The sequence below is a fragment of the Heteronotia binoei genome, chromosome 6 (genome assembly GCF_032191835.1).
Source record: "Heteronotia binoei isolate CCM8104 ecotype False Entrance Well chromosome 6, APGP_CSIRO_Hbin_v1, whole genome shotgun sequence".
NCBI classification, from domain to species: Eukaryota; Metazoa; Chordata; class Lepidosauria; order Squamata; family Gekkonidae; genus Heteronotia; species Heteronotia binoei.
Window position 1 is genome coordinate 132142762 of NC_083228.1, and position 22919 is coordinate 132165680.

At 47.9% G+C, this 22919-nt stretch overlaps 1 protein-coding gene across 9 annotated transcripts in view; it reads right to left on the reverse strand.

Annotated features, from left to right (window-relative positions):
• The window catches only part of MCF2L2 (MCF.2 cell line derived transforming sequence-like 2), a 356849-nt gene that overhangs the window by 12713 nt on the left and 321217 nt on the right, over positions 1 to 22919 (reverse strand). For 4 of the 9 annotated variants that reach the window (XM_060242617.1, XM_060242616.1, XM_060242623.1 and 1 more), the window contains exons 26-30: positions 17450 to 17559; positions 11586 to 11681; positions 5002 to 5091; positions 3990 to 4061; positions 1216 to 1302 (exon numbers count right to left, since the gene is read on the reverse strand). In XM_060242617.1, the coding sequence (XP_060098600.1) occupies positions 1216 to 1302; positions 3990 to 4061; positions 5002 to 5091; positions 11586 to 11681; positions 17450 to 17559 (455 nt within the window). The remainder of the gene's footprint in view (positions 1 to 1215; positions 1303 to 3989; positions 4062 to 5001; positions 5092 to 11585; positions 11682 to 17449; positions 17560 to 22919) is intronic. The other 5 variants (XM_060242618.1, XM_060242622.1, XM_060242621.1 and 2 more) reach the window with 5 other exon arrangements.

Here is a 22919-nt window from a genome sequence, read left to right on the forward strand (position 1 = left end):
CCCCACAACAGACACCCTGTGAGGTAGGTGGGGTTGAGAGGGCTCTCACAGCAGTTGCCCTTTCAAGGACAGCTCCCGCGAGAGCTATGGCTAACCCAAAGCCATTGTAGCTGCTGTAAGTGGAGGAGTGGAAAATCAAACCCGGTTCTCTTGAGACTTGCTTCAGAATATCGTGGCTGCCCACCTGGATCTGTCATCAGGGACATATCATTGCCCTTCATGTTTAGTTTTGAACAAATGTTTATAGTAGTGCAGCAATGTAAACCGTTTCAGTTTCTCTAAAGCTCCCCACCAAATCCTTGTATCTCAGTACGGTTCTCAGAAGATCAGTTAAATATTTCTGTTCCCAAACTCTGTAGGGCCCTAGTTTGAGAATCTCTTTAATGTTTTCTTACGACTTCGCAGAATAACTTGGGCAAACAAAAGGTCCCTGCTCCAAAGAGCCTGCAGTTCGCATTTAGAATGCAGAGAGGAGAGAAAGAGAAGGGGACCTGCAGGGGTTGTTTTGTAGAAAAATAGGCGGTGGAGCTCATTAGCATATGCCACCCTTCTCCAGCCAAAAAGCAACCCAATGCAAGAAAGGAGAGTCCCGGGTGAGTGAGGCCTACTTAGGCTGCCTAGAGATCCAGACAGTCCAAGCCAGCCTGGGGCTCTCCTTGGCCGCCGCCCCCCAATCAAAAGGCCAGCAAGCCACCTGCCACCCAGTGGAGAAGAAGTGGAGAAAGGGTGGTGTGGGCTTCTCCAGGGGTTAATGAAGGCTGCTGGGGGTGTGGCAAAGCCCCCGGTGGCTGGCTGGCTGCCCACTCTCCTAATTCAGGGATTGTTATGCAGCTGCATCTACTATACAATGGACAAGGTAGCACTGGGGAGGAAGAGGGGGAACCCTCAGAAAGGTTCAGGAGCTGTGCTCCTGTGAGCTCCTGCTGAATCTGAGGCCTGCGGATGTGACAAAAGAGGGTTGAATGCAAGCACAGTCATATTGAAGAAGAGAAAAGACATCCTGTTATGATTTAAACACTCTGAGCATGATCCATGAAGTTCTGTGGTACAGGCCCCAGAGAAATGAGTAGATGTTACGCAAGAGCCTGGAGCTCCCATGGATTTTTCTGAGATTAGCACAGAAGCGTTTCTTGGTGAACTGTGCCCCATGACTCCGGGTACGCTCTGCCCAGCATGAAGGCTGCATCTCCAAAACCACCTCCTTATGCCTTTTACCTGTCTGCGAAGCTGATCTAGGTACCGATCTTGTGGAGGGAGCGACGCTGCATTTGGCTTGAGCCATCAGGGTTCTTTCAAAAGCATCTGTGATAGGAAGTAGGGATGATTTATGCACATGGGCTAGCTGGGATCCAACTGAGAGACGACAGAGAGAACATGCAAACCCTTCCAGGTGGTCTTCCTTGCTAAAAGGGCTGGGCAGGGCTTTTTTTGGTAGAAAAAGCCCAGCCGGAACTCATTTGCATATCAGGCCACGCCCCCCCTTGATGTAGCCAATCCTCCAAGAGCTTACAGAGCTCTTAGTACAGGGCCTACTGTAAGCTCTTGGAGGACTGGCTACATCAGGGGTGTGTGGCCTAACATGCAAAGGAGTTCCTGCTACAAAAAAAAGCCCTGCTTGAGACCAATGCTCGCTCTAAGCTGTGGAGTCTTGTGAGCAAAACTTCTACTTTGTGAGCTGCTGGCATTAAAGTTGTGAGCTACTGCATAAATTCGTTTGTTCTGGGACCATTTTTCCTGAGCTATGACAAAAATGTGCGAGCCGGAGACTACAAGGCACAGAAACTGTGAGATAGCTCACACTAACTCAGCTTAGAGGGACACACTGCTTGAGACCTGGCAGCTGGCTAGAATTCTCTGCCCCAGCCAAAAGCATGCACCAAAAAGCATTTGGGGAGGGGACATCCACCACATTTACTATTCTAATTTCCCTCACAAAAGGGGTCCTTAAAGTGTGTGAGGGTGGTAATCTGTGCTCTATGATGGCACCAGGTCCTTAAAGAAGCAAGGCCTCCGTTGAGAGAAGGAAAGATCAAGTGGGCACCAGTGGGGTGCAGTTACAACAGCATGCTATGAAGGACCACAAGAGCAAGCAAAGAGAGGCATGCAGCAAGCCCCAAACGGGGACAGATGGAAAAGAAGTGGAAAGGAGAAATGAACCACAGAAAGGTCTACAGACAAACAAATGGATGGTGCCAAGACCCATCCCTGCCCCCACATCTTAGGTCTATCCCCAAATGATTGTATGAATGTCTTTTGGTGAGATAGCACTGTGATGGCAGAAGGTGGTCCCACCCCTGAAGGGGAAAACACCACTCACTCGAGCCTATGGGAGTGCTGCTCCAGCATCCAATCACCTTTGAGAAGGGTGTGTGTGGACTGTTGGAACAACACTCCCATAGGCTCAAGGCTGTGGTGTTTTCCCCTCCAGGGGCAGGACAGCCTTCTGTCCATCATATGTTTTCCCTTTCGGGGGTGGGATAGCCTTCTGTCCATCATAGGCATCACCGGAGAATGGCACAGAAAGTAGAAGCCATTTCCCCCATCCCCACAGAGCTTTTTCTGAAGGCACTGTGAAATGAGTGTGGAACTTTGAGATGTACCCTGTGGAAAATGGACTACAGTCCCAGTGACTGCCCTTCAAACATTTGATTAGCCAGTTCCCTTTCAATATCTGGGAACTTGGTGAAGACTATTCTGCTAAGTCTAGCTTTTGGACAGAACTTAAGAGCTGTTGCAGATGCTGCCTGATCCTTTTCCATGTCTCCGACGCTGTTTTGGATATTTTAAATATTTTATGAGGGTTACAATGATTTATTGTCATTCTGTGGTCTTCATTGCTTGAGCACTGGGTGGTTTGGCCCGTGTCCGGCTGATGGGTTGCTACCTGATCGTTTGGTCACCTGTTCAGACGTGCCCAAACTAATTAAGGTGTGTTGGATTCATAGGATTATGCAGTTTTCTCACGTGATTGCAAAACGGTTTCACAACAGACTCCTCTCCCTTCCCTGGTTGCCTCTTATTTTAAAAGACACATAGGTAAAAGCAAAACATACTTTTTGAGATGGGATTTACTATTTATACGTCTCTGGGTGCTTCTTAGGATGGTGTGTGATTGGCATGGGTTGGCAAGTATTTAGTGTCTGAAAGATGTGAAACTGGTGCTGCTATAGGTGATAGTCATAAGTCAATAGTGCTGACTAGCTCATTTTTTACAACAGAGGTCTTTATGTAGTATATTTTTATCTTGACCTTTCTTTAAGGAGCTCTGACATACTAATGTTAGTAGACTAATGGCCAAATGAGGTATTATATCTAACTACAGGCTGCCACAAGGACTTGCAGACGCAGAACAGATACAAGTTCAAGGCATTTTCCAACTAAAAACACCAGGGAAATCACCAATTCATCATAAAAATATCAATAGAAGACAGAAAATTCAACATTAAAAACAATTCAGGGGCATAAAAATCCCATGAAGCAGAGCTCAGATTTGAAGCAGATCTTGCCATTGTTACTACCTGCAGTTGTTCTTCTCTGTTTGGGCGATTTTGGACATTCAATCTGGAAAGAGTTAATTTTTTAATTTGACATTTAATTTTGACCTGACTTTTATATGCATTGAACTAATAAGGGTTGTTAATGTTCCTTCTCACTGCTGAGGTAGGAACAAGAGGCCGTTCTTTGAGTTGCGTACAGATTTGGAAATCCTCTCCCCAGCTTTTATGATCTCTGTGGTTTTGCCCGGAACCCATTCCCAAACAGAACTTGGCAGGCAGAGGAGAAATATGTGGAAGAGGCATGGAAATAATGACATAATGACATGATGGTTTTCCAGAAAAAAGAAAATGATTTGATACGCTGACTCAGAAATGCGCACAGACTCTCGAATGTGTCGTATGCTGGGGATGATGAACAGAGGTGCATTCCTGTGACGCCAAAGACCGTTGCAAAAAAAACCAAAACTCCATGCATTGAGTCAGTACGTGTACCTTCAAACCCCAAAGGAGTTGGATCACTTTTTATTTCGTGCCTCTTGACTTTAACTGCAGGAACAAGAGGACCTGTGTGGAGTCGGCAAATAATAAAAAGGTTGGAAATGCCATTAGAGGTCACCTGCGTGCTCTCTTCGAGCAGAAAGGAATGGGGGTTTGCGGCGCACGAAAAAGACGAGATTTATTTAGCATGTAAAACCATCAGTGAAACAATCCATTTGCAAAGGCGGAAAGAAAACACACTGTGATTATCTTTAATTCTGAGAAAAAGCAGAATAAAATCTCCTGGATGTATTTATGGCTATTACAAACCGGACCTTAGCTAGGTACCCAGCAATGGAAACCATGCATCACCGCAACATGAGTTGCATATAAAGCACCAAGCCGTTACCAAACCCTGGGGTGACGTCGCATCACGACGTTTTGTGGGCAGACTTTTTACGGGGTGGTTTGCCATTGCCTTCCCCAGTCATCTACACTTCCCCCCCACCCCACAGCAAGCTGGGGACTCATTTTACCGACCTCGGAAGGATGGAAGGCTGGATCAACCTCGAGCCGGCTACCTGAACCCAGCTTCCGCCGGGATCGAACTCAGGTCGTGAGCAGAGCTTGGACTGCAGTACTGCAGCTTTACCACTCTGCGCCACGGGGCTCCTGAGCTGCATATATACCTTCCCATAATTGTGACGAGAACTCATTTGACAAACAGTACATGTTTCTATCGCACTTCAGTACCAGCGGGGCTTTTTTTTTTTTTTTAGCAGGAATGCACAGGAACAAGGACTCGTTTGCATAGCAGGACACGCTTCCTGATGCTGAGCCAGCCAGAACTGTGTTCCTGGGTGTTCCTGCTAAAAAAAAAGCCCTGCCACTACTGAAGGTCTTGTACGTGGCCCTGCCTCTAGAGCAACTGACAGCAACAGGAAGAAAGATCTCAAGCCCCACCACTGGCTTTATCGGTGTCAGGAGAGAAAGGGAAGCGGCTACGGGGGAGTTAGTGTGACTGTACCTTTGGTTAGAGCGGAGGTGTTAGTTGTGGAGCTGATGGAGGAACCTAGGGAAAAGCGGTGGGTAACATCCCTTTCTTTAGATTCTGGATCTGGGAGGACAAACAGGAGCAGGTCAGGGACGGGTTAGAGGCAAGCAAGCAAAGAGAGGCATACAGGAAAGAAAAAAGCAATTAAGGAAGTGCTATAAAAACATACCTAGTTCTCATTTAAAGCCGCAGTAAAGTTAATACCGATAAGGATCTGTTTACATGAGCAGGATTATATACTGTTTGATAAATTGATTCAGGGCCCGCTGGACTCGAACAAACTTGGGTTATGCAGAACTCCAGGGAGGGTTAACCACACTCGGGGCTTTTTTTGTAGAGAAAGCCCAGCAGGGACACATTTGCATATCAGGCCACATCTCCTGGGGCCACCATTGTTTCACACAGGGCTTTTTTTTTTGTAGAGAAAGCCCAGTGGGAACTCATTTGCACATTAGGCCACACCCCCTGACATCAAGCCAACTGGAACGGCATTCCTCCTGTGCATTGCTGCTCAAAAAAAAGCCCTGACCACACTATAGCTCTGTATTCATGACATGTGTGTGTGTGCAGGTCAGGGGTTCCCGATGTGATGCCGTTGGGTACCACGGCACCTCCTGACGCTTACCAATTTTATTTTTTTAAGTCGGTGGGGGTTTTGCCCAGCAAGGCTTCTAACTGGTCATTGAAGATTTGACTGGCTGTGCAGATTTTTTTTTTTTAAAAAAAATTGCCTTGGCAGCAGCTGCCACAACACAAGCTTCTTCACTGTGCGAGCAAAGGTAAGCTGTGGCCGCCATTTTGTGGCTGGCTCCGCCTCCTGCAGCAGCCATTTTGTGGCTGTGCCCGCCATGCTCTGTCAGAATTCCAAAAGGTGCCTGTAGGCTCAAAAACTTTTTGAAGAAGAATTGCAGATTTATACCCCGCCCTTCTCCCTGAATCGGAGACTCAGAGCGGCTTACAATCTCCTATGTCTTCTCCCCCCACAACAGACACCCTGTGAGGTGGGTGGGGCTGAGAGAGCTCTCCCAGAAGCTGCCCTTTCAAGGACAACCTCTGCCAGAGCTATGGCTGACCCAAGGCCATTCCAGCAGCTGCAAGTGGAGGAGTGGGGAATCAAACCCGGTTCTCCCAGATAAGAGTCTGCACACTTAACCACTACACCAAACTGGCTCTCAATATAGCCCCGATACAGGTTATATCAGGGCTTTCTTTGTAGAAAAAGCCCAGCAGGAACTGATTTGCATAGTAGGCCACACACCCCTGACATCACCATTGTCTTACATCGGGCTTTTTGTAGAAAAACTCAGCAGGACCTCATTTGCATAGTAAGCCACACCCCCTGGCACCAAGCCAGCTGGAACTGCGTTCCTGCTCAAAAAAAAGCCCTAGGTTATATACATAGGAAAGGAGCATGCCCACTAGAGTCACTTGTTTTGCTCCACTAGCCCTATCCCTTCCTACAAAAGCTATCTGTCCACTCCATGCTGATATGGGACCTCTTGGAGTATGCAAAACGTACAGGGTATAGACTTCATCCATGCGATCAGGAGCGCTAATTTCCCAGGATTCCTGATTGTGGAAACAGAGCCTTCCAAGCATAGGACACCTCAAGCAAGTTTAGAGAGGTAGTATATAAATGGCCTAGATAAATAAATATGAAACTAAATGCATGTAGTCAGGGGGCGGGGTTAGCAGATACAATCCTACTCCCCACTATATGTGATCTAGCTTGAAACAAATTTGTCAAATGTTTGGGGTTATCTTTGCTTTCATGGAACTGGCTGAGTGATAACCACGGCTTTTTTGTGTGTGTATAAATGATAACCACGGCTTTTTTTGGAAGCAGTGTATAATGTGTGTGTATAAATGATAACCACGGTGTGTGTATAAATGATAACCACGGCTTTTTTTGCATATTAGGCCACACACCCCTGATGTAGCCAATCCCCCTGGAGTTTACAGTAGGCCCTGTATGAAGAGCCCTGAAAGCTCTTGGAGGATTGGGTACATCGGGGTGTGTGGCCTAATTACACAAAGGAGTTCCTGCTACAAAAAGAGCCCTGAGATAACTTAGCACAATGTGTGTGTGTGTGATCATTTGGTAAGCCTGCCATTAACGTTGTCCTTATCCTCAGGCCCGTAGCCAAGGGGGGCTGGGGGGGCATGGACCCTCCATCCAATCCCCTCTCAGACCTTTATGGCCCCTCCTTTCCACGGCCCCTGTTCTCTCCCCTGCCACTTTTCTCCCTGCGGCTCTGGCGGCCCCGTCCCCCTCCGCATAGCACCTCCCCCTCCCTCCCACCCAGCCACCCACCGGGCGAAAGAGTAAAGAGCGGGCTCCTGGGGCTCTTGCAGGGCGCCCCCCGTGCCAATCACGTGATCGGCTAGAAAAGCCACGCCGAAGCCGGCGGTTCCTATGCCGGCTTCCCGGTGCAATCAGCAAGTTCAGCGCAGCAGCTTTTCCAGCCGATCAAGAGCCCCAGGAGCCCGCTCTTTACTCTTTCGCCCAGTGGGTGACTGGGTGGGAGGGAGGTGCCGCCAGAGCTGTGGGGGGGGGGGGAGTGGCGGCGGAGAGAGTGGGGGCTGCCAGAGGGGGGCTCCTCCATCCAAAATTGTTTTCCGTGGGCCCCCCAACCGGAATTTTCTGTCTACGGCCCTGCTTGTCCTGCCAAGTAGTAATACAAATATGACTGATCTCCCGTGTCTTCCTCTGATCAGGTGCCGAAGTGTGCTAAAACTCTTTTTCAGCCCTTGGTATTAGGGTACATTTGATCAGTTTATTAAACAATTTCATGCGTATTGTAGTAAGTTTCCACTCGAGAAAAGGCCAAGTTTACTCACCCTGCCAGGTCATTAATAGGCCAATGACCTTCAGCCTTGAATCCTGAATGCCACCCGAATTTATAGGCCCCCAAATAATGATGATGATATTTATATACCGAGGCAGAGATATTTCAGAAGCCCATCATTATCCCGGGGCTTCTGAAATATCTGTCCCCACTGTGATTTAACCTTTTCGTCATCTAAACAAGTTTGAAAGACTGTGAGGTAAAGAGTTATCTCAGGAGAACTGGTCATGTAAACAGGCCCTAGGAATGGCAACTGAGATAAAACAGTTCTTCTTAGGAGAGTGGGAGCTGATATGGACTGATGGACAAGGACGGCTAACAAAACAGAAACTAAACAGCCAACACTTTGCATTAACATGCGTGGATCCCCATACAATTGATGGAAGATGAGAACAACAGTGAATATGAAGCATTTTGTTGCCTTGTCATATGCAGACTTTCAGAGTCTCCTCACAAAAGTGTTAGTTTGCTGGTCTACTGGGGCGAAACATAACCCAAAACAAAACCCGACAAGCCACTCTGGTGGCTTCAAAGCATGTTTATGGGTATATTTTAGCAAACAAGTTGTTAAACAACTCTGTGCTTTTCGCTGGCTAGATGAAAAATATTTTAGAGATAATGAGCAAAATATAATATGTAACATACATATGTAACATACCGAAATTCAATTCTGGAATGCCAGTACAGGTTTGTGTAAATGTGTGTGCGTCAGATGGCAACTCCTCGTGTTGGCAGGTCCTCGAAATCAGATCTCAAGCCATTCTGTGGATATTTAAGCAATGCCCCTGGCTCAACTGAGTGTTTATGGAATCAGATTTCTCTGTGAGGAAATAGCGCCGCAGGCCTCCTCCTATGGTGGGACATCCCTGCTGAGCATCCCCATCGCCCACCGCAAGGATTAAAAAATTGCCACTAGCCTCTTTGCTGGTATATCACTTTTGGGTAGAAACTGGAAGTGACAGGGGATAACTCTAGGAATTGTTGGAAACTCTATGATAAAACCATAGAGTTTCCAGAGATTCCTAGAGCTATCCATTGTGCAACATGGAAGGGGCACAGTGAGGTCTCGATATCACATGCCCCCCAATTTCCCTAAGTCCCCCTGTTCTCCACTGGTTTACAGGCTCAGCTTGGCAACCCAAGTGGGGAGAGAAAGAAGGTATGTCTACTGTATAAATGTAGATCGATTTAACTGTCATGGCTCTGCCCAAAGAATTCTGTGAATTGTAGTGCGGTGAACTACTGATCTCTCTGTTTTAGGAACCACTAGTTCCTCATTCACAGAACTACAGTTCCCGGGGCTCACAGTATAAAAAGAATGACTGTTAAACCAGTTTACGTTAGCAGTATAGAGAGGCATATCCATATACGGCTGTTCCTCTATACGCACAGTCAATTCTAACTTTCAGTATTTACTACTGATGCTAGGTTCCTACAGCTCACCAATTAATGTAAGATGCCTAACTACAGTTTCTACGGTGTTTTATATGTGTGGGAAGCATGTGCTGTTAAGAAACTGCAGCGAAAAGCTGACAAGCTGCAGGATTTATGCCAAGTGGCGGCCAATGTTATCACAGTTTAGCTATGGGCATCAATATGTACTAGCCACTTAAAGCGACCTATGGTTTGTATGGCCTGGACTTAAATGGGGACATTCTATCACCCACAAAACTATGTGAATAAGCGGAACATCCCAGCCGTTTGCTGATATTTATACCTCATACTTGGGGTGCATCAGGTCATTTTCTGGGAGGAAGTTATTACTCCTAACATTTTTTTTTAATCATTGATCTTTGTTCATTGATCTTTGAGGATGCTTATGCACTTTCAAACTTTCTGCCCGTCTCTTGGAGGCTAACCAATGGTCAATGAAAATGGACCCTGCGTGTCCTCGCTACAGCTGAAAGACTTATCTGACAACACTGGAGAGATAAATACCCATCTCCGGTAAATCAATGGACTGAGGACAACTTTAACAATATCTGATCACATGACAGATAGATGATAGCGCTGGCTCTAGGGGGCATGGTGCCCTAAGCAGCTCTAGGGGGCATGGTGCCTACCGCTCTAGGGGCTCTAGGGGGCGTGGTGCCCACCGTTGCCCCCTCTCTGCAGCACTGCAACACTTCTCCCCCTTCCTTCCTGGAACCAGATGTGAGGGGGAGCGAAGCTTTCTCCCGTGTGCACTTCAAAGGATTAGATGGCACGCCCCCGCATCGAAGCCAGTAGGGCCCAGCTGTGGCGCTCTCTGATGGGGAGGCAACAGAGTGTGGCGCTGCACTGCAGCGCTGTGGAGGGAGGGAGGGCGGCGGCGGAAGCGGGGAGGCAGGCAGGCAAACTAGGTGGTTGTCATGGGCACTGGGAGGGGGGGGGCCAAATTCGGCACCCCCCTCCTCCCAGCGCCCTAGGCAACTGCCTAATTTGCCTAGTGGGCGAGCCAGCCCTGGCTGCACACAGATCCCAGGGCATATGCAAATAAGATATGATACTGCGCTCCTGCACCTTGTTTTTCTACCAAATGACTCCTGCCCTTCTTAATTTGCATGGATCTCCCTGTTGCCCACTGATTAAGGCTGCCCCTTCCTGTGCAGACGGGCCGCAGAGCTTAGTTCATTCTTCTTTCAGGTCAGCGCCTGGAAGTGCTTCTATGGAGCTCCTGGCCCCAGCAAAATGGAGCTGGAATGTGCTTCAAGGCAAAACTGAACTCTGCCTAGCGGAGGACTGGCCATCCTGTTAGGTTCATTTGCCTTTAACATGGGGCTAAATTTCTCTAAAAGCTCAAGAAGATTTCTACTCAGTTTGTGACTATAATTAAAAACAGGCAGTACCGGCCCCAGGCAGGCTGCCTGTCTGCTGCCCCCCCACCGTGCTCCGTTGTCCCCCCGCGCGATCAGAGGAATGCCGTGATGAGGCTCAGCCCTATCTGCTTCGACAGGGCCCGGGCTTCTTCTAAATTCTTTGAAGAGCATGCTGGAGGAGGTTCGCTCCCCCCTCACTTCCAGCTTCTCGGATCACGCCGTTGAGGGGGGGGGCGCAAAGTGCTGCACTGTGGAAGGGACGGGAGGGGGCGGGCGGTGGTGATGGCGGCGGGTGGAGACAGACAAACTTAGGCATTTGTCTTGGGCACGGGGAGGAGCCCAATTTGACCTAGTTTTGCCTAGTGGGCGAACCGGCCCTGGCAATAGGACAACAAAATATTCTATCTGTAAAGGTTTTTCATATCTTGTATCATGGCAGGAGATCCTTCCCCTGGTACACTTTTGCATTTTAGGCTGCTGTTACAAGCAATACTCCCTCTAAGCTGTGGAGTCCTACGTGCAAACGTTCTACTTTGTGAGCTATTTGGCATGAAAGTTGTGAGCTACTGCATAAATTAGTTTGCTCTGGGATCATTTTTCCTGAGCTAAGACAAAAAGGTGCAAGCTGGAGGCTAAAAAACCTGAGCTAGCTCACACTAACTCAGCTTAGAGGGAAGACTAGTTACAAGCTAATAAAAATTGGCAGCCTATCTGTTCAAAGCGCCCCTTTGCAAGTACATCATAAACGAGCTACCGAAAAAGCAGACTGGCGGAATCTAGACGTGTACACCAGACGAGGACACTGTGATGAGATGTGGCCCTGCTTGCAGAGGAGAGACGAGTGGCACCGTGGAATGGAGACAGCACGTGGGAGATGTGTGGCTGGCGAGCAAGCGGTGATCGGCTTTACCTTTGGGTGGAGCTCTGCGGTTCGAAAGCCCTTGCAATGTAAACCGCTTTCTAGCAAGAGCTGAGCGCTCAAGATTAAGGCTGGTGGAAGAATCGACTAGGAGAGAGAGGCAGAGTGAAGAGAAATGTAAGGCAGGAGGGGTCGGAATTAGCAGCTGATGAAGGAAGCAATGGTTAAAGAGCTCGCGAAGGGCAAGGACACGGCAGGGAAAGGAAGCAGGGCTGGCCAGGGCAGGGCTGATGCAGCAGGTGATTGCAGAAGGCAAACCAGGAAATCAAACCAGCGGGCCAAACCGATCCTTCTCCTGCAAAGGGGATACATTTGACCGGCTCTGTTTCATTTGAGACAGCGAGAATGGAATGGGGCGGGAGATATCATTTTGCAAGGAGCACACAGGTCAGCAGTGATAGCACGGGTAGAATTCTAGCAGGAGCATCTTTGCCTATTAGGCCACACCTCCCTGATGTAGCCAATCCTCCAAGAGCTTACAAGGCTCTTTTTTGCAAGCTCTTGGAGGATTGGCGACATCAGGGGGGTGTCGCCTAATAGGCAAAGGAGCTCCTGCTAGAATTCCACCCCTGAGTGAGAGAATTCCAAGCCAATCAAAGACTGAGTAGCGACCTTCCCCATGCCACAACTTCTATTGTTGTGGATTATAGATGACAGAGCTCAGTGGCATTCATTGGAAAGGAAAATGATCAAGAGTTTGGATGCAGGAGATGTTCTAAAGTAGGGCCTGAGGGAGGGGTCCCCAACCTTGTTCTGTAATGAGAGCTACTTCAGAGAAATGAAAAATAATCCCCAGCTATTAACATCTCCCACACAAAGACACAGAGAAATGTCAAGTCAGCTGACTTAGCCTTCCCAGGTCTTTGATTCTCCTGAGAACATATTTTCTCGCAATCCTTTCCTGAATCTTCAAAGTAGGGTTGCCAGTTCCAGGATGGGGAATTCCTGGAGATTTGGGGGTGGAGCCTGGGGAGGGCGGAGTTTGGGCAGCCAGGATGCGATGCCATAAAGTCCACCCTACAAGGCAGCCATTTTCCCCAGGGGAACTGGTCTCTGTAGTTTGAAGACTAGCTGTAATTCTGGGAGATCTTCAGGCCTCACCTATGTCAAGGGTCTGCATGATGTGGTGGGGACTATCTCACAAACTGCCTGTTGGAAACCCCTGGCCGTGGTTGTCATGAAATGTTTTATAGCCAGCACTGCTCCTTGCAAAGATCTTTCTTTCCCATGCAATGATACACCATCCCATACAATACCTTCATCCATCCTAGGCTCCTCAATGTTGCTGTCAGTTTGCAGATGCCCCCCTACATCTCCTTAGTATATAAATGCATTTGTTGTTTCTCAGCTTTTAAAAACAAACCTTTCCCAATGCGATGTGCAACAAAAGGAAGAACAGCATACTTAATTTTTTTTTAAAGATTCAAAAGGGACCGACTGGCTTTCAAAAAGAACTAAAAAATTAAGCCCGCTAAAATTGGTAGTTTAAAAGCCGAATCAAAGCACTGAGGGAAAATGTATTTCAAAGAAAGGTTGTCTTTGCCTATTAGCTGAAGAAGAGCAAGGAAAAGGCCTGGGTTTAAGATATTTGGCCGGTAACCCATCACTTCTTGGGGCTGGCCCGTTGCTGGCAGGATCCATGCCAGCTTGAGAGATAACTGGCATCATGCTGAGAATGAGCCAAGCCAATAGGGAATGGCCACGTCCTACAATGGGTGGCTTATTTGGGTGGCTCTGACATGGAAGCGAACGCAGCTACTGCCTGAGCACCTCTTTTTCACTGATTCAAAGCAAGTTTTTTTTGTCTTTCTGGTCCGTGGGGAATCACAGCCAGTGCAGTATACTGGTTAAGAGTGTAGGACTGAATACATGGGAGACTCAGGTTCGAATCCCCACTTGTGCCATGGAAGCTTGCTAGGTGGCCTTGGGCCGGTCACCCTCTCTCAACCTAATCTACCTCACAGGGTTCTATGTGAGGATAAAATGGAGGAGGAGAGGAAAACCTTTCCCTATGAAGAAAGGTTGAAGCGCTTGGGGCTCTTTAGCTTGGATAAACATCAACTGAAGGGTGACATGATGGAGGTTTACAAGATTATGCATAGGACGGAGAAGGTAGAGAAAGAAGTACTTTTCTCCCTTTCTCACAATACGAGAACTCGTGGGCACTCAATAAAATTGCTGAGCAGTCGGGTTAGAATGGAAAAAAAGAAGTACTTCTTCACCCAAAGTGTAATGAACACATGGAATTCACTGCCACAGGAGGTGGCGGCAGCTGCAAGCATAGCCAGCTTCAAGAGGGGACTGGATCAATATATGGAGCAGAGGCCCATCAGTGGCTATTAGCCACAGTGTATTGTTGGTACTCTCTGTCTGGGGCAGTGATGCTCTGTATTCTTTGTGCTTGGGGGGTGGGGAGGGACAGTGAGGGCTTCTAGCGTCCTGGTCCCACTGATGGACCTCCTGATGGCACTTGGGTTTCTTAGCCATTGTGTGACACAGAGTGTTGGACTGGATGGGCCATTGGCCTGATCCAACATGGCTTCTCTTATGTTCTTATGTGACACAGAGTGTTGGACTGGATGGGCCATTGGCCTGATCCAACATGGCTTCTCTTATGTTTTTAACGATGTAGGTCGCTTTGGGTCCCCATTGGAGAGAAAGGCAGGGTATCCATTAATTCAATAAACAGATGTGCTCAGTCGGTGCTCCCTGAACACAACCTCCGCTGCCCAATGCAATCAGGGAGAAGGACAAAGGTACCAGAGCAAGACCAACTGCAGCCCTTTTGGGTGGCTTGAAAGATGCTTTTCATGTGCAAGCTCCTGGGAAGGCTTCCTCTAAGGAAGTGCATGCAGCAAAGCTGATCCTCTTTGGATTGTAGACTACAGGGGACTAAACTACAGACCACAGGGGATTGATCCTGTGAATTTAAGGGGAGGTATTTGTGAGTTTCCTGCATTGTGCAGGGGGTTGGACTAGATGACCCTGGAGGTCCCTTCTAACTCTATGATTCTATGATCTATACTGATCAACAGGATCATCCACATCTTTAGACCACTCACTCGTCCTACGCACTGAAATGACAATCGTTATGGAAAATGAAATGAACCTGTCTGCTAGGCATGCAAGCCAAGGGCACAGACCCCTGCGCTGAAAGGGGCAGGGTAGTTTTAAAAGTTTGACCTGCGCAGACAACGTTGCTAAAGTTGTTGTGAGATATTATAAAATAGCCACAATCGAGGTTCTTAAAATGCACGGCTTGTCTGCAATTTAATCTTGAGTGATCGAGAAATGGATTCTTGGTAACACGTCAGCCGGTGAATCAGATCCAGGCTGAACCTTCTGCTTCTCTCCCCCACTGCAGGTGTTTAAGCCTAGAGGTGGCCCGAGGCATGGCCCTAAGGACAGGAGTCCAAGAGCTCTTGTCCCTTGGCTCTTAGTCCACGGCCCTCAGAGAGCTGGGCCAGTTCGTACGAGACCAGCCCAGGATATTGGCACCGTCATATATACTTGTGTGCTTCTTTGTAAGCCACTGAGATCCCAGTGGGGAAGAAATGCTTGAATAAAATATATTGATCAGCCTAGCTGATATGCATCACTTATGTACTTATATGTTCCTCTCTACTGCTCAGCTGCTCTATCTATCCCTTTGATATGTGGATTGCTATTCCCGCGCAATCTTCCTGCCCATTAACACTTTCTCTCCCCACTCTTCTCCATCTTGACACCCCCAGGTCAGGACTCGCTTTCGGCATCTCTATCCATTCTAGCTAGTTAGACTATATAATTTTATTTTGTTTAATTCCATTTATATCCTGCCCTCCCCGCCAAAGCGGGCTCAGGGCGGCTTAGATGCTCATGCGTATGCATGAGTATAAAACATATAAAAACCATAAAACGTTTTTAAAACACAGGGAAAAAATTAACATTTTGATGCTATGGTCTTATAAGAAGCTGCCTTCATCTTGTCTACAAAAGAGTTCCTTGTGATAAAGGGCTCGTATTAATGCTGCAAAGATAAAGAGGCTCCATGTACAACTTTGTTTCTCGGCTGACATACAAGCCAGATAGACTCTGCTGCATTTTGTGCCTCAAATAATGTGCTGGCCTAATATTCCTTCATTTGGGGGTGTGGTTGGAGTAAAAGGCCCCAAGATGCGTGAGAATCCCAGAGGGTTAACTGGAAGTAAGATCTTCAGACAGCCACCAGATGGCGCACAAGAGGCACCGCTGTGAGACCTGTCTAGGGTGTCAAATCACTGTGGAAAACCACTTGGATGGAGGCAAATGGCTCCTCTCGTGCCATTCTGAATTTCTGGGGCATGCTGCTTGGCAGACACCCTGGGCCTCGATGGCGTGAAACGGCTAGTTTTCCGATTGCATGCTGTGTGGCCCCCACTTTTTTTAGTACAGGGCCTTAAAAAAAAGTCCTATAGCAGTAGCCCTCTTGTTCAGCGGACCTCCCATCGAGAGAATATTTTGGCTTTTAAGGTAAAGGAAAGTATTGGCATGTCCTTTGCTGAAGAATTACTGGAGGATTTGCACCATGACTGGCCTGTCTTGTGTTGGCTCTGTGCACAAATCCCTTTTCAACGTCAATGTTTGCCCAGAGGAGAAAATTTACGACCATATGAATAGGCACTCTATTGAATTCACTGTACCGTCTGCTCTCTGGCATCTCCGGATCAAAAGGATCTCCCCCAGCAGAACCGGGAAAGTCTCTTTTTGAGGCTCGAGCCAGCCAAAGCCAGCCAGCGGAGACAAACACGGCGCTGGAAGGATTATTGGTCTGACTAGGAATTAAACAGCTTCTTATATGCGCTGTAGCCCATCTATGCACCGTGCAGGCCGATTCCCATAAGCCAAGCTTCTCGCCAACCAGGGAGAGCCCCCCAGCTTAGTGGCAGAGCAAATATGTTGCATACAGGAAGTTTCAATTGCCATGAACGTTTCAGGCGGAAGAGATCCTAGACAACAGGACTACGTATGCCGGAGTACAGAAGTTTTGCCTGCGGTGTTGCATGTTGGATAGCCCATTCCTGAACACGAGTTGTTGCTAGATATTGCAGTCACTGTGTGATGAAATACGTGTGCAAATCAGCCCAGAATGCTGAGTAATCAACGATTAAAAGACCAACCATGCAATCCTAATTGTAGTTACGCCCAGGTCTTTTTTTGTAACAAGAACTCCTTTGCATATTAGGTCACACACCCCTGATGTAGCCAATCCTTCTGGTGCTTACAGTAGGCCCTGGAATAAGAGCCCTGTAAGCTCTTGGAGGACTAGCTACATCACAGGTGTGTGGCTTAATATGCAAAGGTGTTCCTGCTACAAAAGAAGAAGAAGAAGAAGATATTGGATTTCTATCCTGCCCTCCACTCCGAAGAGTCTCAGAGCGGCTCACAATCTCCTTTACCTTCCTCCCCCACAACAGACACCCTGTGAGGTGGGTAGGGCTGGAGAGGGCTCTCACAGCAGCTGCCCTTTCAAGGACAACCTCTGCCAGAGCTATGGCGGACCCAAGGCCATGCTAGCAGGTGCAAGTAGAGGAGTGGGGAATCAAACCCGGTTCTCCCAGATAAGAGTCCGCACACTTAACCATTACACACAATCTCCTTACCTTCCTCCCCCACAACAGACACCCTGTGAGGTGGGTAGGGCTGGAGAGGGCTCTCACAGCAGGACCCCTAACTCGGTATGTCAAGATCCATGAAGGTTGCTCCTTTCTTGCCAAACTACAGACCCAGGAAAAAGAGAGCCCATAAGTGCTTCTCAGGGGAGAGAAAAGCAATGGGCCTGGCTCCACATCATTTTCTCCTAGGGCTGGCCTAGCAGTTTACTGTCGTGTGCCTACCTCTTTTCTGTCTGGTGTGGGGGCTGGTGTTCCTGTCCCGGTTGTTCGACATCTCCAGGCTCGAGAGCTCGGTTCTGTTTTCACACAAGCTTACTGACTTCCTGCCGTACCTGTACAGACAAAAAGGAATTCATATATAGTTATGAATTGCCCAATTCCTGAACACACACATATATATTTATGAATTGCCCAGTCCATGAATATGCAAGGCTCTGGGCGATTTACATCAATAAAAATATACATAAATACATCATAATTACTAGTTAAAATACAACAAATCTAACAGGGCAGCCGTGTTGGTCTGAAGCAGTAGAACAAAGCAGGAGTCAAGTAGCACTTTTAAGACCAACAAAATTTTATTCAGAATGTAAACTTAAAACATGCTTAAACCATTAGCACTCGTTGGTCTTAAGATGCTTTCTTTGTATTTCTCCCATGGGATCCAGGGAACTGGGCAAAGGGAGCTCTGGCTCTTTCCCTTCCTCCCCAAGGGACCAGGAGAGGAAGGAGCCTCAGCCAATAGAAAGCTTACATTCCGAATAAAACTTTGTTCTTAAAGGTGCTCCTTGACTCCTGCTTTGTTCTAATAAATCTAACAGTACAGATTTTAAATTAATCCCAAAATGGTGTTAATAGTTAACCTTTAACCAGTTCTGGACTATGTTGCCGTCGCACAAGCAAGATAAGGAGGGGGAGAAAGAAAAAAAGGGGGGAGGGGGGACCAGCCATGTTGTTGCCTGTTGCTGTCCTCAGACAAAAGCCTGGCAAAACAACTCTGCCTTGCAGGTAGGGTTGCCAAGTCCAATTCAAGAAATATCTGGGGACAAGGCCGTGACAAGCATCATTGAACTCCAAAGGGAGTTCCGGCCATCACATTTAAGGGACAGCACACCTTTTCAATTCCTTCCTTCCATAGGAAATTATGAAGGATGGGGCACCTTCTTTTGGGGCTCATAGAATTGGACCCCCTGGTCCAATCTTTTTGAAACTTGGGGGGTATTTTGGGGAGAGGCACTAGATGCTATACTGAAAGTTTGGTGCCTCTACCCGAAAACATAGCCCCCCCCCGAGCCCCAGATACCCGCAGATCAATTCTCCATGATTTTCTATGGGAATAAATCTCCATAGGGAATGATGGAGTGCCCAGCAGACATTTCCTTCCCCCCGCTTTCTGATGACCCTGAAGCGGGGGGAGGGCCTCCAAACCAGGGGTTCCCCTGCCCCCACCTGGGGAATGGCAGCCCTACTTGCAGGCTTTGTGGAATTGCATGATGTCCCACAGGGCCCTGATGTTATTTGGCAGAGTTCAGACCTTTGGCAGAGGTCAGATATCAGCCAGTTGTCTTTAGGGCCAGGGATCACCAGTGGATTGTTCCCAGCAGAGGCAAAAGATTTGTAAGATTCTTGATAAAAGTTGTACTAAATATGTTAGCCAGCATATCACAGTGTTTGTTTGTTTGTTTGCATCCCATATAAGAGCATAAGCAGAGCCCTTCTAGATTGGACCAGTGGTCCCTCTAGGGCAGGGGGGTCAAAATCATTTTGTTATGCGGGCCAAATCTGACATAAATGGGACCTTGTCGGGCCAGGCCATGTATTCCTATTTAAGATTAGAAAGCAGAGACATAAACTTTATAAAGGACACAGACGAACACAATTAAAGGGTTTTTAAAAAAAAAAACCCAAAAAAACCCTTAAAACATGCTTAAAACATTAGCACTCGTTGGTCTTAAGGTGTTTTCTTTGTATTTCTCCCATGGGATCCAGGGAACTGGGCAAAGGGAGCTCTGGCTCTTTCCCTTCATCCCCAAGAGACCAGGAGAGGCAGGAGCCTCAGCCAATAGAAAGAAGAGAGGCTTGGCTCAGTAGCTCTGCTATGCAGTTGAAAGAGCCTGGAAAAGCAAGCTCTGCCTCCCCCCTTCCTCCTCAAGGGAGGAGCCCCAGCCAATGACAAAAATAGAGGCTTTCCTCTGTAGCTCCTGTGCAACTGAGCAAGCCTCGCAAAGCAAGAGAGAGGGAGAAGGAAGCAGTTGGCAGCTAGTTGCTCGGGGGCCTGATAGAAGCCCTCCAGAGACCTGATTCAGCCCCTGGGTCATGTATTTGACACCCCTGCTCTAGAATCCAGCATTCTGTCTCAGAAAAAGGCCAACCATCCATCCAAGTTTTGTGTTTCAAAAATGAGTGCAGCAAGTGTGTGTGTGTGTGTGTGTGTGATTCTTCCTTGGCTCAGGTGTGCAATCTGAGCTGCTGGAAAGCATCAATGTTTACTTTTGTACTGAAGGCGGGCACCTCACACAAACACATACCATCAAACGCTGTATTCTGAATTCAAGGAAGGTAAAGTTTTTGCAGTATCTATAGCTAGTTTGTGGAAGGCTGAAATCTCATGCAAGGCTTGCTTGGGGAGCAGGACAGGAGAAAAACTAAGAAGAACTCCCAGGAGGCAAGGAAGCTTGAGGGAATGGAGTCCACAAACAACGGGTCTGGACAAAGGGTACAGCGGAGGCCACAGGCAAATCTGAGGAAAGCATGAACAGTGGCCTGAAGGGCAGGGTTTTTTTGTAGAAAAAGCCGAACAGGAGCTCATCTGCATATTAAGCCACACCCCTGATGTCACAATCGTTTCACACAGGAACTCATTTGAATATTAGGCCACAACCCATGATGCCAAGCCCGTTGGAACTGCGTTCCTGCTCCTCCCCCCCCCCAAAAAAAGCCCTGTTGAAGGGAAGAACAAAGATGTCAAAAGTAAAGGAACAGCCTGTCTGTTTGGTGCACCTCAGGTGCCAAAGGTGACTTCCAAGCAGCAGGTGGCGCTGTGTAATCATTTTCCTAGGGTGCCAAAAATCTCTGGGACTGAGGCCTGTGGAGAAATCTTACAAGCCATGAGGAAAGGAGACCGGACTAGGTTTGCCAATCCCCAATTGGGGACAGGGGATCCCCTGGTTTGGAGGCCCTCCCCCCAATTCAGAGTTATCAGAAAGCGGGGGTGGGGGGGGGAGGGAAAGGTCTGTTGGGCACTCCATTATACTTTATGGAGACCGATTCCCATAGGGTATAATGGAGAATCGATCTGTGGGTATCTGGGGCTCGGGAGGGGGGCTGTTTTTGGAGGCAGAGGCACCTCCCTTTGGAGTTCAATCGTGCTTGTCACACCCCTACTCCTGGCTTCACCCCCAAAGTCCTCTTTCTTGAGTCTGACCTGGCAACCGTAGACCAAGAGGAAGGGGGTGAGATAAAGTCAGGGCGTCAGGCCCAGCCTGGCACCCGGCTTGACACTCGGAGGAGCATGGGAGACTGGTGGTTGACAACAGCATGATGTCAACTCCAGGTAAAACCCAAAAGTGATGTCACGGCTCTCTAGGAATCATCAAAAACTCTGGTAAAACCATATACCTTCCAGCAATTTCTAGAGAGGACTTCTGGGTCTCCCCTGGACTGAGGTCATGGCATTGGCCTAATGGCCATTTTGGTTTTTGTTTTTTTAAAATCTCCCGTGGCTACTTGGTGAGAGATCGCCCACAACTTCTGGGAAACTACAACCCTATACAAAGTAGGCTGATGGAGGAAAACAGGAACCTGAACAATCCATGTGTGCTGAGAGCAGAAAAACAGGAAGAAGTTTCAGTGAGGCATAACACTTTTTTGCCTTTTTGCTACGGACTCACGATCAATGTTCCCTCTAAGCTGCAGAGTATTGTGAGCAAAAATTCTACTTTGTGAGCTGCTGGCATTGAAGTTGTGAGCTGCTGCATAAATTATTGTGCTCTGGGGTCCTCCTTCCTGAGCCAAGACAAAAAATGTGTGAGCTGGAGACCAAAAACCTGCGAGCTAGCTCACGCTAACTCAGCTTTGAAGGAACACTGCTCACGATGTACCTGTGTTACAAACCCATATAGTTTAAGCCGCCTGCTCTTTCCTTTATTTTCCCAACAATGCTCTGTTAGAACATCAAAAGTCCCCTCCCTTAAGGAACTACAGTTCCCAGGAATCCCTGGGGAAGAGAGAATGACTGTGAGAAACCGGTTAAACTCTGTAGCTAGCTTTTGGGAGGGGGGGGGGCGGAGGCCATTTTTAACGGTTTACAAAGTGTGGGGTTCGAATGCCAGCGTTCCAGTTGAGTTCCTCTTGGCAGACCGAGGGCACTCCTAACAACCACTACATCTGCAGCTTCAGAGTTCAAAGCGAAACATTCTCCCCATTTCCAAGTGAGGGTCAAATTGCTCTGCCTTTCGATGTTCACACACCTAGCGTTTGCTGAGGCACCCCGCCCTCTGCCCACCCCACCCCCCGCCCCACTGGTTTGCATAATAGCCGTACAACCTCCTACGCTTTCCCCTAACAGCTGTGATCTCTAAAGATAGCAGCAAAACCACTTCTTTAAAAGCTTTTCAGCTTTGAGACAGGGGTCATTTCATCAAAAAAAGAGGTGCTGGAGCTCAAGAGCACAACTCATTTGCATGACTCATTTGCATATGCCACACACCCCTGACATCACCAGAAGGTGGACTCAATTACAACAGCTCAGCACCTACCTTTAAAATGCTTCTTGAATTATAATAGTCATCATAAAACCTTACTCCCAACATACTTTTAAAATTACTTTCTCCTATGTGGTCACAGTGGCACAATGAAGATTTCCATCTGTCTGATTTATATGTTTTGGTTATTTTCCCACTTTTTGTGGGAGGAAATATTAGAAAGTTTGTCAAATCTTAGAACAGGGGTGTCAAACATGCGGCCCAGGGGTCGAATCAGGCCCCCAGAGGGCTCATATCAGCCCCCCCCGAGCAACTGGCTGCCATCGGCTTCCTTCTCCCTCTCTCTTGCTTCCTTCTGCATCACAGCTTTCTTCGCAAGGCTTGCTCAATCATGCAGGAACTACAAAGCAAAAACTCTATTTTCTCAACTGGCTGAGGCTGCTCGCTTGGGGAGGAAGGGGAGGAGCGACAGCTTGCTTTGCCAGGCTCTCTCAATTGCACAGCAGAGTCACTGAGCCAAGCTTCTCTTCCTTCTATTGGCTGAGGCTCCTCCCCCTCCTCATCCCCTGGGGAAGGAAGGAAAGAGCCAGAGCTTCCTTTGCCCAGTTCTCTGGATCCCATGGGAGAGCTACAAAGAAAGTACCTTTAAGACCAATGAGTACTAATGTTTTAAGCATGTTTTAAGTGTTTTTTAGAAACCTTTGTGTTTGTCTGTGTCCTTTATAAAGCTTATGTCTCTGCTACCTAATCTTAAATAGGTACACACACGGTCCAGTCCGACATGGCCTGGCCCAACAAGGTCTCATTTCTGTCAGATTCGGCCCTCATAACAAATGAGTTTGACACCCCTATCTTAGAGTTTAGTAAAATTCTCACAGGGGGGTTGAACAATGGAGCCCAGAAACAAGTATGGGGGGGGGGCCTTAAGAAAGAAAGAGCACAATAAAATTTAGAGGTTCCAGAGTGCCGCTCCTGTGAGCCCCTACCCA